The sequence below is a fragment of the Protomyctophum parallelum genome (genome assembly GCF_964188405.1).
Source record: "Protomyctophum parallelum genome assembly, chromosome: 12".
Taxonomy (NCBI): domain Eukaryota; kingdom Metazoa; phylum Chordata; class Actinopteri; order Myctophiformes; family Myctophidae; genus Protomyctophum; species Protomyctophum parallelum.
The window spans coordinates 28,368,349-28,383,754 of record NC_139712.1 but is presented as its reverse complement, the minus strand read 5'-3'; the positions used below and the strand labels follow the sequence as shown (position 1 = coordinate 28,383,754).

The 15,406-nt window shown below is 42.1% G+C and overlaps 1 protein-coding gene across 3 annotated transcripts; it reads left to right on the top strand.

Moving 5' to 3' along the window:
• The first annotated feature begins 5,711 nt into the window (after positions 1–5,711).
• enosf1 (enolase superfamily member 1) lies at positions 5,712–15,286 on the top strand. 3 transcript variants are annotated; one of them, XM_083778003.1, is made up of 15 exons: positions 5,712–5,818; positions 5,905–6,007; positions 6,743–6,858; positions 7,309–7,395; positions 8,362–8,388; positions 8,473–8,545; positions 8,679–8,717; positions 9,777–9,859; positions 9,951–10,073; positions 12,293–12,427; positions 13,189–13,230; positions 13,350–13,479; positions 14,222–14,321; positions 14,409–14,490; positions 15,065–15,286. In XM_083778003.1, the coding sequence occupies exons 1-15, from the start codon at positions 5,738–5,740 to the stop codon at positions 15,155–15,157; spliced, it is 1,314 nt and encodes a 437-aa protein (XP_083634129.1). In that variant the 5' UTR covers positions 5,712–5,737; the 3' UTR covers positions 15,158–15,286. The 3 variants fall into 3 exon arrangements, with proteins under 3 accessions (XP_083634129.1, XP_083634130.1, XP_083634131.1); XM_083778004.1 differs by lacking the exons at positions 5,712–5,818; positions 5,905–6,007 and having other exon boundaries at positions 7,309–7,390; XM_083778005.1 differs by lacking the exons at positions 5,712–5,818; positions 5,905–6,007 and having other exon boundaries at positions 6,806–6,862; positions 7,309–7,390.
• The last annotated feature ends 120 nt before the right edge of the window (positions 15,287–15,406 follow it).

Here is a 15,406-nt window from a genome sequence, read left to right as displayed (position 1 = left end):
ATGTGTTGGGTGAGGTTGAGCTCTGTCCAGCACAGGACGGGACGGAAACCAGCTTGGTCTTTAGTCAGCTTGGTGTCTATGAGTGGTATGAGGCGTTGGAGTAGCAGCCTCTCTTGTAGGTGATGCAGAGGAGGGAAATGGGTCGGTAGCTCTTTGAGGATGATGGGTCTTTGCCAGGTTTGGGGATTGCAACCACTTTGGCTTTTCTCCAGACAGAAGGGATGGTTTTCTGTGCCATGCATGTGTTCAGCATCCCCACGAGCCAGGTCTTTGCGTTAGGTTCCAGGTGCTGTATAATTTCTGCCAGTATGTCATCAATCCCTGCTGCTTTTCCGGGTTTCAACTTTCCCATTGCAGTTTTGAGTTCTTCTAGGTCGAAGGGTTTGGTTTGAGGGCTGGCTGATTGTGGTTGGTCTGATACCACTGTGCGATGGTATTCTCCTGTGGGTCGTGGCGGTGTTGGTTACGACTGTTGGCCACCAGTTGTGATGCAACAGAGTTCGCTGTGACCGTTGTGAATTATGGGTGGCTCCCTGAGGTCCTTGATCGCCATTGGGTCCAACAGTGGTCATTGAAGCGTGCACACACATGCACACATGCACCTACACACACAGGGGCACATGCGTATGCACACCTGGACCTTTAAATGAACAACAACACAAAAACTAAGGCACTGGTGTCGGACTTCTGGTTTACCGGAACGGGGTTCAACTCCCTGCAGTGCCCTGCTCAATGTGTTGTATTTCATTCATTGGTCCATGGTCTCAGGTCATTGAGCGGCGCGCTATAGTGTGCGATTCTTCATCATTGTTGAGGATTTTTTAAAGGTGAAAATCAAGGAAAAGCAAAAGGCTATAGTCCATGGTCACGGACCGCATACTGGTCAAGGTCATTTATACTGGTGAAGATCATTTACTAGTCTTCTAAAGGTCATTTATACTGGTGAAGATCATTTACTAGTCTTCTAAAGGTCATTTATACTGGTCAAGGTCATTTACTAGTCTCATGAAGGTAATTTATACTGGTCAGTCATATACTGGTCACGGTCATTTATACTGGTCAAGGTCATTTGTACTTGTCAAGGTCATTTATACTGGTCAAGGTCATTTACTAGTCTTATTGAAGGTCATTTATACTGCTCAAGGTTATTGATCAATATCAATGACCTTGATGACCCCAAGGTCATTAAGTGGCATGCTATAGTGCGCGATTCTTCATCATTGTTCACGATTTGAAAAAAGGTTAAATCGCGGAAAAGCGAAAGGCTATAGTCCATAGTCTCGGAGGGCATACAAAAATGTGTGGTGCTATACAGGCCGTTCTGGGAAATTTGGGACAGAGGTTCATCGTTGGCATCCAGGGAGTGTGTGTGCAAAATTTGGCATCGACCGGGTTAATGGTGCTGGAGATTAGCTGTTAACAAACTGACGGACACACACACACACACACACTCACTCAGAGTGCAAAACATACTCTATCCCCATGGCTTTGGCCTGGTGCCATACCGTTATTAATTATTGCCTACAATGTCAATTGTGAAATTACTTTACCGTTGCAATGCAAAATTTACATTTCAACGAATGGACCTCGTAAAACAAAACAAAAACCAAGGCACTGGTTGTGGTACTTCTGGTTTACCGGAATGGGGTTCAACTCCCTGCAGTGCTCTGCTCAATTTGTTGTATTTACATGGTTCATTTTTATTTTCTGCTCATTGTGTTGCCTTTTCATAGATGATAACCCCCAGGTTCTTTAATGTGTTTGCACTCCCTACAGTTAGGTTACCAAGTCTATTTATTTATTATTTCTGTTCACTAGAACTAGAACCAATTACCAAAGTAGGCTTTCTAATGACACAACTCGCCTTTGTTTTTATGTGTAGCAAAAACGTTCTTTTTATTTACGCCAAAGAGTAGAGGCTGGTCTGCATTCATGCGAGCGGGGAAGTTTAGAGTAACATAGCTCTAAATGAAACGCATTAGAGCTATGGACCAGAGCTAGTAGTCATAGCACTTCATGGTATATGCATAGTTTATATAGTTTCATTATAGATATATTAAACAGAGCGGACTGGAGTCAATTGGGTTATATTATGTTTAACACTAATTTGAAGCTGTCAAAATCTGACAGACTTCTGGCGGCCATGGCCACGCCCACCTTTTGGTAACGCCCACTTTCGGCCAAGCCCACAAAAAGGACCCCCCATGTCATTTGCCAGGCAGGCTCCACTCTCAGACAGATATTTGGCTCCGTCTTATGAGCTAATTTAGAACTTCCTCTCTGAGAGCTAGCTAATTTAAGACATCCGGTTGCCTTCAGAATAAAATAAGGTTATTTAATTCGTTAATTAAATAATTGTCAATGCCCCAAGGCACAGCACTTTTTTGAGCGTTGACCTCAGTAGAAGGTCTGCTGCCGTGAATTTTACACCTCTCCCACTTAGCGGAGAGTGGGGTGTGGTACAGGACATCTCCCCGAACGCGTGGGTATACTGCATCTACAAGTAGTACAAGATAAATTGAAACCATTGACACCTACTTCGATGGTTCAGTTGTCATCTATGCCGGGGAATTTAGCAGCTCTCATTCAAGCGTTTTTTCAAAATCCAGGTCACACATTTGATTGCAAAACAATCTGTGGTGTCACTCAACAACTAGTGAATAGCATCTTACTTGGCCTTAGGAATGCACAATGACCCATTAGATTTTATACACAAACTAGTAGTTTGGTTGAGTATGTGTGGTGTCCACACAGTTGTTCAAGCAAAACATACAGACATCTGTACATTCTGTGCCTGGACAGTTGAAAGCAATTAACAGAACAATAACGGAGGACAATTTGGAAGAAGATGATGATGATGTGGTTTTATGCAATGAAAGTCTAAATGACAATATGTGTGAAGCTATACCATTACCAATTCTAACATTTCTACAACAGACATCTGCTATCAAAAAATGTCACACACGGCTTGAAGAAGCAGCAGCGCAGGACTCAACATTTAGACGGAAACTTGAGAAATTCAATCTAGCCAACACATCAGTGTCATTAGTGTCTCAGAAATGTTCTAGGACAGAAGTATGCACCATATTAAATAGATTTGTAGAATACACACTTCGGTCTCCTTTCCTTGGAGATGACCTGCTTTGCCTGAAAAGTCTTAGTCTGTATAGTTGTACTCAATGTGGTGACAAGGCCTTACCATCTACAAAGAACATGTCACAATTCATAGTGCAGCCACTTGACGTGTCACAAAAAGGCATCTTAGACACTATTGCACAAATATTACCTGCTCAATCTGAACAATGTGAAACATGTCAGCAGGAAAAGAGCTTATCAACATATGAAGTAATTAACAGCCCACAGACCTTACTTCTCCTGTTAAGAGCTGGCACAAAAATTCCAAAAACGTTCAATTTATCCTGTCTGTACCACCAAAATGCGTATGCTTTGACCAGTATGTGTGTATTTTTCGACAGGCCACCATATGCGTCATTGTACATCCTTAAAGATCATAAATGGCATATCTGGACAAATGAATCGAATGACACAGCAGGCTATACCTTTGAGCTGATGCAAAGAACATCCGCTCGACAGCACACAAAGACAGTAGTCACAGGTAGTTTCTATGTCGTGTCATACGAGAAAATAAACAGTCGAGAAATAATCAAGTTTCGTCAGGACAAACAAATGCATAAATGCACAGACAGATGCAATCAACGCACACAAGTGACACCCATTCCAAAGCTAGAGGTAACTCCTTGACCTGACTTAGCTTGCGTAGAGAAAGTGATTTCATGTCAATGCCCCAAGGCACAGCACTTTTTTGAGCGTTGACCCCAGTAGAAGGTCTGCTGCTGTGAATTTTACACCTCTCTCGCTTAGCGGAGAGTGGGGTGTGGTAGAGGACATCTCCCCGAACACGTGGGTATGTCCAGATAGTTGCCTCGCGGAGGCCTCTTTGTCCAGTGTCCATTCTGGGTCCGGAAACGGTACTTTCTGTCAGCATTGACCCCAGTAGAAGGTCTGCTGCTGTGAATTTTACACCTCTCCCGCTTAGCGGAGAGTGTGGTGTGGTAGAGGACATCTCCCCGAACGCGTGGGTATGTCCAGATAGTTGCCTCGCGGAGGCCTCTTTGTCCAGTGTCCATTCTGGGTCCGGAAACTGTACTTTTTTCAGCGTTGACCACAGTAGAAGGTCTGCTGCTGTGAATTTTACACCTCTCCCGCTTAGCGGAGAGTGGGGTGTGGTACAGGACATCTCCCCGAACGCGTGGGTATGTCCAGATAGTTGCCTCGCGGAGCCGTCTTTTGTCCAGTGTCCATTCTGGGTCCGGAAACGGTACTTTTTGTCAGCCTTGACCCCAGTAGAAGGTCTGCTGCTGTGAATTTTACACCTCTCCCGCTTAGCGGAAAGTGTGGTGTGGTAGAGGACATCTCCCCGAACGTGTGGGTATGTCCAGATAGTTGCCTCGCGGAGGCCTCTTTGTCCAGTGTCCATTCTGGGTCCGGAAACGGTACTTTTTGTCAGCATTGACCCCAGTAGAAGGTCTGCTGCTGTGAATTTTACACCTCTCCCGCTTAGCGGAGAGTGGGGTGTGGTACAGGACATCTCCCCGAACGCGTGGGTATGTCCAGATAGTTGCCTCGCGGAGCCGTCTTTTGTCCAGTGTCCATTCTGGGTCCGGAAACGGTACTTTTTGTCAGCCTTGACCCCAGTAGAAGGTCTGCTGCTGTGAATTTTACACCTCTCCCGCTTAGCGGAGAGTGTGGTGTGGTAGAGGACATCTCCCCGAACGTGTGGGTATGTCCAGATAGTTGCCTCGCGGAGGCCTCTTTGTCCAGTGTCCATTCTGGGTCCGGAAACGGTACTTTTTGTCAGCATTGACCCCAGTAGAAGGTCTGCTGCTGTGAATTTTACACCTCTCCCGCTTAGCGGAGAGTGTGGTGTGGTAGAGGACATCTCCCCGAACGTGTGGGTATGTCCAGATAGTTGCCTCGCGGAGGCCTCTTTGTCCAGTGTCCATTCTGGGTCCGGAAACGGTACTTTTTTCAGCGTTGACCACAGTAGAAGGTCTGCTGCTGTGAATTTTACACCTCTCCCGCTTAGCGGAGAGTGGGGTGTGGTACAGGACATCTCCCCGAACGCGTGGGTATGTCCAGATAGTTGCCTCGCGGAGCCGTCTTTTGTCCAGTGTCCATTCTGGGTCCGGAAACGGTACTTTTTGTCAGCCTTGACCCCAGTAGAAGGTCTGCTACTGTGAATTTTACACCTCTCCCGCTTAGCGGAGAGTGGGGTGTGGTATAGGACATCTCCCCGAACGCGTGGGTATGTCCAGATAGTTGCCTTGCGGAGCCGTCTTTTGTCCAGTGTCCACTTTATAAAGTCCATGCACTCCAGTGAATAGCATTTATCCATTTAGATAACTTTATTATTATTATTATAAGGATTTAATTACTTATTCTTACACAGAAACATAATGTGTGTCTTATAGCATCATATAGCATCATTTAAATGCTTAATTTGTAGTTTTAATGTGCAAATTAAACTTTTTTTCAATACTCTAGAGGGTACTCTTATTTTGAAGAGATCGTCCACCGGAAGTCTTAAATTAGCTCACTAGATTAGCTCACTAGACGCTGCCCTAGATGAGCTCACTAGACGCTGCCGGATCCATAACGCCTGCCTGGACTCTTCCTGTTTTACCACGGGACCGAGTTACCCTGGTTCAAATTAAATATGATCCATACAATTACTAAATTAAGTGTGAGAGACGTAAGATTTCCAACGTCTTTGGATCAACATGGTTCAGATGCAATGGTAAGAAGAAGCAGCGGATGCAGTTTTTTTTTATTGAACTATTGGACTATATCCAGTTATTGTTAACATTTCACATTAATTTGCAGCATACCGATCCGGACTATTCAGCCGCATATGTTGTTATTGACACCGATAATGGGCTTAAGGGCTATGGTCTGACATTTACTGTGGGGAGAGGCACAGAGATTGGTAAGATTATGCTCAGATATATCATGATTTGTTTGTTTGTACGGTATGCTATCTGGACAGGACGGCTGCAGAACCTGTTGAGTCAGTCAGTTACAAATTACAATACAAGGCTGTGTGTCACTAAATACCATAGAGTTATATACTCTAAGCTAAATACTCACTAGTACTCAGAGACTAGTAAATACTTTACATGCATGTTTACAGTTTTGAATCATCTAGTGCCATCTTGTGGTGATATTTGTTAATATAAGGACAATAATTTTAACCTGGATTTTTACCAAAATACTGCTGCTGCTCATGCAGTGCTGCTGCATCAGAATATAATATACCTAATTGAGTAGATTGTCTGGATGAACGTAGTAAAGGTTTATGGGTGGTCCTGTAAATCTTACGTAGCATGATTGGGCCCACGCCTGAGTTCCTAGAAGTTTGCTGTGCCCTAAAGCACAGGCTAGTCTTCTCTGGGGTATAATCTGCATACATTTAAAAACATACACAAAACAAAAACTAAATAAAGACAATAAATTTCAACTTTATAGGCATAAATAATAATTTTATGAAAACAAATTAAACTGCATCTAGTGCATGAAGTCCACATAGTGAGAACGTTCAAAAGACTGCTTGCCATCCTACAGGGTACAACAAATATAATTCCCAGGTATTTCTTAGTTTGCTAGTGATTTCTGTGTCAATTTGGTCATTAGCTGTGGCAAATAATTCCATGTGTTTTTCTAGTTGTGTGTGCCGTGCAGGCCCTGTCAGACCTGGTTGTGGGGAAATCCTTAGAGGACATTATCAGAGACTTCCGTGGATTCTACCGCACCCTGACCAGTGATGGACAGATGAGATGGGTCAGTGAGTGAGAGCACACACACACACACAGACACACACACTTTAATTTCTTTATTTTATTCCACATTTATAAAATACCTTACAAGGGCCCAAATATTTTTCAGTAGCTTCTGATGTCCTGTACACTCGAAATAATGTGCCTCATGCTCAGTGCATTAATCCAAACAGGTTCAGAATATAAACAACAACACACATTCACAGTCAACATAGGTCATACACTGTCTGCCATATTAGCAACAGCGGGGAAAAATTTATGGGTACAGGAAGCACACACACACACACACACACACACACACACACACACACACACACACACACACAGAGTGACACACATCAATCAAAACTGACACAACAGACCTTAATTGGTCCCTTCGTTGAAAGCTTTGGGCCGAGAAGTGACGGTGTGACTGTGAAGGTGACATTTATTTTTGCCTTCTTCTGCAATACAGATCGGTCCAGAGAAAGGAGTAATCCACCTCGCCACCGCTGCAGTTCTCAATGCTGTGTGGGACCTGTGGGCAAGGACAGAAGGCAAGGTCGGTCACCACTTATAACCCATTTAGACCGAGGATGCATCTGTCTCATCTGTTGAAAAATAGCATATCTACAAGCTCAGCTCATAGTGTGGCACTGAGTTATTTCACAGCAAACATTCTTAACTCTTATCTTTGCTTCTGGGGGTCCCTGGAATACACTATTTTGAAATGCAGTTCGACGGCCAAATACATATAATTTTTGGGGTCTTTGGCATGAAAAGGTTTGAGAACCATTGACATAGAAACATGTTTTGTTTTTTGTTTTGATTTAAAAGACATTTTATAGAATCTGTTCTCAGATCTAAATGGGTTAAACATTGGTCTAGAGACTCTCTCTCTAGAGGTCATTATGATGAGTGTCCCCTTGTATCTTCTCATTAGCATGAGTGCAGTGATGGAAGAACTACTCACATTTTTTACTTAAGTAAAAGTATCAATACCCTGAGTCTGTTACAAGCACATGTTCGCTATTCAAAATGTACTTGAGTAAAAGTACAAAAGTGTTATAAAAAATAAATGTACTTAAGTACTAAAAGTAAGTACTCATTATTCACAATGTCCCATTTCACAAGTTTCCAATCCTTTCAAAATAGAGATGTCCCGATACTGTGTCGGTATCGGAAAAGTATCGGTATCGGGTCATATAGGATTTTTTTCCCCCGAGTTGCCCAAACTGCAAGTGCACATATGAGTGAGGAGTCTGCTATTAAAAACACGAGATAAAATAAGTAATTTTCTTTTGTTATTATTATAAATATATAATATATATATATTCTCTGGTATCGGTATTCAGTATCTGTATCTATTTCAAAATATCATGCGAAATATTGTGTGCTTTTAGATCGGCTATTTTCAAATTGCTTAAGTTTAAATAAGGATAAGTGGTTAATAAGTAAGTAAGTACATTTTAAATACCGTACTTTACACCACTGCTCATAAGTCATACCATTATAACTTATCTTGCAGCCGCTGTGGAAGCTGCTTGTTGACATGGTGAGTCTCTGGGAATTTTAAATCATTCTTTGCATAATAATCACAGGGAAATATTGAAATGGTCCATTCTGGTGTCTGTCTCAGGATCCAAAGCAGATCGTCTCCTGTATCGATTTCAGATATATCACGGATGCCCTTACAGAGCAAGAAGCTTTAGGTAAGGCAGTGGTTTGCTTTAAAAAAAAATGGGTCACGATATGTGCAGATGGAGTCACGCACAAAGACCAACCATAGAAACATTCTGTTCTAGACACACTCTCTTTATCTCTCTCTCTCTCTCTCTCTCTCAGACATACTAATGAAGGCACAAGAAGGAAAACAGCAGAGAGGTAAGCACACTACAGGGACACATTAATGGCTCAGATGAAGCTAAAACTGCCACTTCACAAATTAATACAGTCTGAGCTCAAGCGCTTTGGGGTTGCACAGTAGACCCCTATCGTCTGTGACAGCTGTGTTAAATGGATGGCACTTAAGACTAATTTGTACTTCATCGTTTCCCAGAAATAACTGAAAATCAGTTACCGATAGGGTTGGGATCGTTTCTTAATGATTCCCTCTTAACGGTCTGATTCCTTATCCTGTAATACCTCACTGGTTCTTAAAGTGGAGTACAGGGACCCTCTGGGTTACTTGAAGGGCTTCCAAATGGACCCTTAAAGAGAGTGTACAAATGGACCCTCACATGTCCATATGGTTCCATTTCAGAGTTATGGTGATCCTTCACATTAAAACGTTGAACCTGTGGTTCTTGCATAGCAGACGTGAAGTCTACATACCAGGTCTGACAGAGTGATAAAAAGCGGTTCTGGAAACGGTTCCAAATGTGATGGGAACCGATTCCGGTTCCCCGGTTTTGGATCCGGTTCCTCTGATCACAAAGAAGACCCGCTTAAAGTCCAGAGGCAACCGAGCCTTTTCTGTTGTAGCCCCCAAACTATGGAACGCACTCCCCTCCCACGTCAAATTGCCCCTTCCATCGAGACTTTTAAATCTCGCCTTAAGACCCACCTCTATACCTTGGCTTTTAACCCCGCTTGAGTTCCTTCGGTCCTTGTATATGTTTTGTCTCACTGTGATGCTGTTGCTTTTCTGTTGTTTTTCTGTAATGTGTCTCAGTTCTTGTCACTGTTTGTACTTTGTTTTCTCGCTGTTGTTTTTCTGTGTGGTAGCTTTAGTGCATTTGTTTTTATTTTTCTCCTGTACAGCACTTTGTAAACTCTGAGTTTTGAAACGTGCTATATAAATAAAGTGGATTGGATTGGATTGATTCCTCCAGTTCCGTGATCCCAACCCTAGTTATCGATGATCTATAAAGAAGGCATTGCACTTTAAGTCAAAATGTATTACCTGTGTGTGTGTGTGCCGGTTTTTGTTTTGCCTGCCAGAGGGTCAGATGCTGGAGGAGGGCTATCCTGCCTACACTACATCCTGTGCTTGGCTGGGATACTCAGACCAGAAGCTCAAAAAGGTCTCAGGACATCAATTCACAATTTTGACTTGTGATGTCTAAAAACCGCAACAACTCTTCCAACTAACTGTTGGTCCATCTGTTTCTGAAGCTTTGCACAGATGCTCTCGCCAGCGGCTGGACCAGGTTTAAGGTGAAGGTAGGGGCCGACCTGCAGGATGACAAGCGCAGGTGCAGCCTGATAAGGCAGATGATTGGACCCAGCAACACTTTGGTAAGTCTCATGGATTCAAGCTCCAAGTCGCCACGACTGATCTCAGTCTTTTGGGAAGCAACTATCAATATGTTTAGAAGTATCTTCCATAAAGTCTTAATAGTTTCAGACATTTCAGCAAAAGTTTAATGATGCCTGAATATGTGATTTCTTCATCTTGTTGGCTTTATGTAGCACAACAGGAACGATGCTGATACTTAAACAGTACATAAAACATATTTCACATATTGTACATGCGTGTATATTGTAAAATCAGATCTCACTCCTATCCCGCCAGATTCAAATTTTTTTACTCAAATCCCCGATGGCAATTACAAATGCGGCAGGTGCGCACAATGCAACTTCACAACTAAGAGCCACACTTTTACGCACCCACTCACAGGCAAAAACTTTGACATCAAAGGCACCATAACCTGCACAACAACAAATGTGATATACTTACTCAAATGCCCATGTGGACTTGGATACGTTGGCAAGACCAACAGGGCTCTAAAGACACGCATGTCCGAACATAGAAGCAGCATCCGCAACCAAGATCCAAAAAGCCCCGTTGCAATGCATTTTCTGGCCGCAAATCACACTGTGGCTACGCTTAGATACCAAGGGATTGAACATGTTAAATGTCCCAGGCGAGGAGGGGATCTAAATAGACTATTGTTACAGCGTGAATCCTTTTGGATTTACACCCTAAATACAATGTCCCCAAAGGGAATGAACGAGGACTTCCCCATCAGCCACTTTTTGTAATTTCTTTATTGTATGCTGTATATATTTGAATTGTTGCCTAATTAATAATACCTGATTATGTGAATCACTGTTTTAGATTCTTTAATAATCATGATGTCCTTTTGTCTTACTCCACTGTGGTGGATTTGAGAAATGTGTAACACTGTTTTTAATGATATTTCAGTATTTGATCTAATGACCATGTAGTGTTAGTTCCACCCACTGACTAGTAACGTGACCCGTGGGTGTCTATTTAAGTGGGTGTATCACTGACATCTTGAATTTGACCAGATGAAGAGCCTTGGCTCGAAACGTCGTCAATAAAAGTTATCTTTTGGAGCATATGAGTGTGCGGGTTCCCTTCTCTTTTCATATTTTACATGCGTGCAGGGTGCCGTGATACAAGCACGAGACCCGATACCGACACAGGACGCCCCCCTCTCTCTCTCTGCATGCATGACATTTAGCGTAGCCTACATGCGCTATAGCGAGGCAGGACGTTAAATCTTGATTTTCATTAAATAATTCTCTGTCCCTCTCCGTATGTGCACGCATGTCGCACACACACACACACACACAGCGCATGAGGTCCAAAAGTTTGCAGCGTTGAACGATGCGGTTTATCAACATTATTCAAGTGTTTAACAGCAATAGGGGGCTATAGCTACCAATATGTACGACACAGGGATTTACCCAAGGAATAAAGGTTATATATATATTATATATATATATATATATATATATATATATATTATCATCTGATCATCTATCGATACAGTCGACAGACTGACGGACAGATAGTGGCTGTGAGCAGTGAGCACATGCAGCTGTCTTGTGAAGTTGTGCTCTCATTTGCTGTAATACAGGATTTATCCCCGACAGCATAATCGGAGCAAATATCGTGCAGTGTGTACCAGCCATTAGGGCAAGACTGTATTTTATCCATGAAGTTTGATCTGTTGAATAGGGAATATTATTTTTGCCCGGACCTGTGTCTAATCTTTCCAACTGGTGTCTCTATTTTGGGTTGTCATTACAGGTGATAGATTTTTTTAAGAATATAGTCAATCTACACAAGTTCACCACACTCACATCGCAACATCTTGCGAGCTTGTAGATCGGCTATTTACTCTATTCATGGTCGGGCAGGTCGGCCAAAGTATATCTAGGGCTTAATTGGTTATTATTATTAATGTACTTCCTAACTACATTTAAAATAAATTGGCAAAACAATTAATTCAAATGACAGTTCACATCCATATTGTCTCTGTCGGGTGGAAAACTCAGATGTCCAAAACGTACTTTTCGGGATTCAAAATAAAAAATTGCAAACGTAACAGATCCTCAAGCTAGTAGAGCAAGTGTGTTTGTGTGTGAGACGCTGTAGTATGATCAACTATGGCATTAATTTACAAAAAGAACACAAAACGTTAAAATATGGAGATAAGAGGTTTCCACCCGACAGTGACTACCGGTATCCTTTTTTATGTTAGATGATTGATGCCAACCAGAGATGGGATGTGGGGGAAGCCATTAGCTGGACCTCCAGCCTGGCTGAATACAAACCTCTGTGGATTGAGGAGCCGACCTGTCCAGATGACATCCTGGGACATGCTGCCATCTCCAAGGTCAATACAAAAGAAGGAAGGGGAGCGAGTAGAGTGCTTTATTTGCAGAGGCGACTCAGATTCCAAAATAAGAGCACCAAAGTCTGAAAACACTGCCGCTAGAGGGCGCCACCCCCTGGGGTCACAGCATAACCTTCTGTATTGGATTTTGTTATAAGAACTGTGTTTCAGAAATAAACAAATCACCCCAACAAGGTTACTCCTATAGATATGAAGCATTAACTGATGGTGAAAAGGTACTAATTTATCCAAATAGTAAGATAGTTTGTTTTTGAGTGATGCAGAAGAGCTTCTTTGTGTGTATGCATGTCTGTCTGTCTGTAAGCACGGAATGTCAAGGATGTCATGATTTTGACATCATCAGACATCATTGTGATGAAAGGCACCGCTCACTTCACACAAGTGTGATTTCTTTTCTCCAAACACGTTCTTTATTAAATGTAACTCAATATCATAAACGGCACAGTCACTCACACACACCTGACAGAATCTCTGAGGTGATTTTTATTTTATTTTACATATCTAAGATTTACCTCTGGGGATTCCAATACAAAATATAATGCTGTGACCCAGGGTCAGTGGGACTTGATGACGTTAGAACTTCGGTACTCTATATTAAGCAGCAGCTCTAAATCTTAATTGTGCTTTGTCACATGGTGGTGTCGCTCACTGAATACAACTGATTTGGCAAGTGATACTGTTATGCATTTAAGTCATCTTTCTAACTTAGACTTTTGTTCTTTGCCGTTGCATTGTTGCAGGCTCTGGCTCCACTTGGAATTGGAGTAGCTTCAGGGGAGCAGGTCTGTCTGTGGATTTTAAAACTGCTACAGCTTCATGTTTCTTCGTAGCATAACGTGTCGACATCTGACAAATAATAGCTTGTGTGATGATGAGTTAAATGTTTAACATCCCGTCCCAGTGTCACAACAGGGTGATGTTCAAGCAGTTCCTGCAGGCGTCGGCCCTGCAGTTTGTCCAGATAGACAGCTGCCGTCTGGGCAGCGTCAACGAGAACCTGGCCGTGCTGCTGATGGCTCACAAATTCCAGGGTAAGACCAGGGTTGTCCCAACAGGTAGCCATGGCTGCTTTAATTGTTCACTTTTCCCCTCTTAAACCATTTAGGCCTGACCTCGAAATAAAAAAAAAATCTTCTAAATCCTTTTCGTTTTCTGAAATAAATATTTTCACGATTTTTCAAAAATAGCCACTCGGTGGCGCGCTATGAGCTTGTAGATCTGCTATTTTTCAATAGCTAAATTATAACATAATGTTTAAAACACCAAAAGGGGTTCCCCCCCCCAAATGGGTTAATGCAGAGCACTAGAGGATCACATTTGTTTTGCCATTATCGTCGCTGTCGGGTGGAAACCACGCATTTCAAGTCTTCGACCTTGCAGATCTTCTACTTTTGATGCTTTTGTGTGATGCTGTAGTATGATCAAGTACAGCGTTAATTTACGAAAAGAAAATTAGTTAGATTAGAATATGGAGATGTGTTTCTGCCTCCCTATTCTGTAGCAAAAGAACAGCAACAATAACTAATATCAGGACAAGAGTTCTAAGTTGATTAAATGAGGAAAACAAATGTGTTGAAAAATAATTAACCACTTTCAAACAGCTGTCCCTGTTTTGGGCATCATTATAGGCATTAGGCAAACAAAGCAGTAAACAGTCAATTGCAAGCCTGTGAGCTTGTAGATTGGCTTATAAGTAAAAAATAGGGAATAGCCTATAGTGGATGGCATATGCTGTATAAAGATGGTTAACAATGTTTCTCACTTCTTCGTCAGTGCCTGTGTGTCCCCACGCTGGAGGAGTTGGTCTGTGTGAGCTTGTTCAACACCTGATCCTGTTCGACTATATCTCGGTGTCTGCAAACCTCGACAACCGGTGAGAACATTATTTGCGTTTGCTGTCCGTTCCACCTGCTGGCTGTCACAGATTACCACAATTATGGAACATATCCTTATCTTTTAGGATGTGTGAATATGTTGACCACCTCCATGAGCATTTCACCTGTCCTGTTGTAATTCACAACGCCCACTACATGACCCCCAAGGTACGTAAGAGTCAAGAGAGCATATTGTAATACACTATCCTTACTGTGTATACTTAGAACAAGGGTTCCCAGATATTTCAGGCAGCGACCCCCAAAATAATATTTTAACTGGGGACCCACCCTACCAAATTACATTTAGTTTGTGAAAATAGCCAAACTGATATGAGATATGATATAGTACTTTATTGTCAGTTCACACTGAAATTTGTCTTGCGACCCAGCAGCCAAGTATGCAAGGTGTGAGGCGTTGTGAACTTGAAGATAGTCTATTTTCACAATGTTTGCCTCTTTCTTACATACTACCGTATTTAAGAAATTGGTCGATTTGGTATTAAAAAGGTCTTACATTTTAACTTTAGAAATGTGCGCGACTATGCGTCAGTCTCCGGTGTGAAACGGCATTTAGGCTGTTTACCCTATGTATTATTTCACTATGCATTTTGTTACATCTACTACTTCATTATGAAATTAATTAACTTAAATATTGTTCTTGTACCTGTTCAGAGTTCTTCTGAATGGATTGCTTCAGGCAGTCTGTCTAGCAGTGGCTACATGTGATTATTTTTGTTGGCAGGATCCAGGCTATTCTTGTGAGATGTTTGAGTCATCTGTGCAAGTTTACCAGTACCCGGATGGGGAGACATGGAAGAAGCTCTTAAATAAATGAGGGATGCTTTTGAAATCAGATCACTGAGATCACTTTAACTGATGCTAAACAGAAATAGTAGATTATCTAGTCTTAAATAACAGGTTTTTACAACTTTGATCATTTAAATTTTGTGTTAACCCATTTAGGCCTGACGTTGAATAAAAATAAAAAATCTTCTAAACCATTTATGAAAAACCTATGTTTCTATATCAGTGGTGCTCAACTTACTTCATTTCAAGGACCCCAAAATGTATATTGTAATTGGCC

Bases quoted from the DNA above. Each gene is read 5' to 3' on its own strand.
- enosf1 (XM_083778003.1), top strand. From the start codon at position 5,738: ATGATCCATACAATTACTAAATTAAGTGTGAGAGACGTAAGATTTCCA. The intron at 10,074-12,292 runs GTAAGTCTCATG...TTTTTATGTTAG, and splicing joins TTGGACCCAGCAACACTTTG to ATGATTGATGCCAACCAGAG. The intron at 14,322-14,408 runs GTGAGAACATTA...CTTATCTTTTAG, and splicing joins TCTGCAAACCTCGACAACCG to GATGTGTGAATATGTTGACC.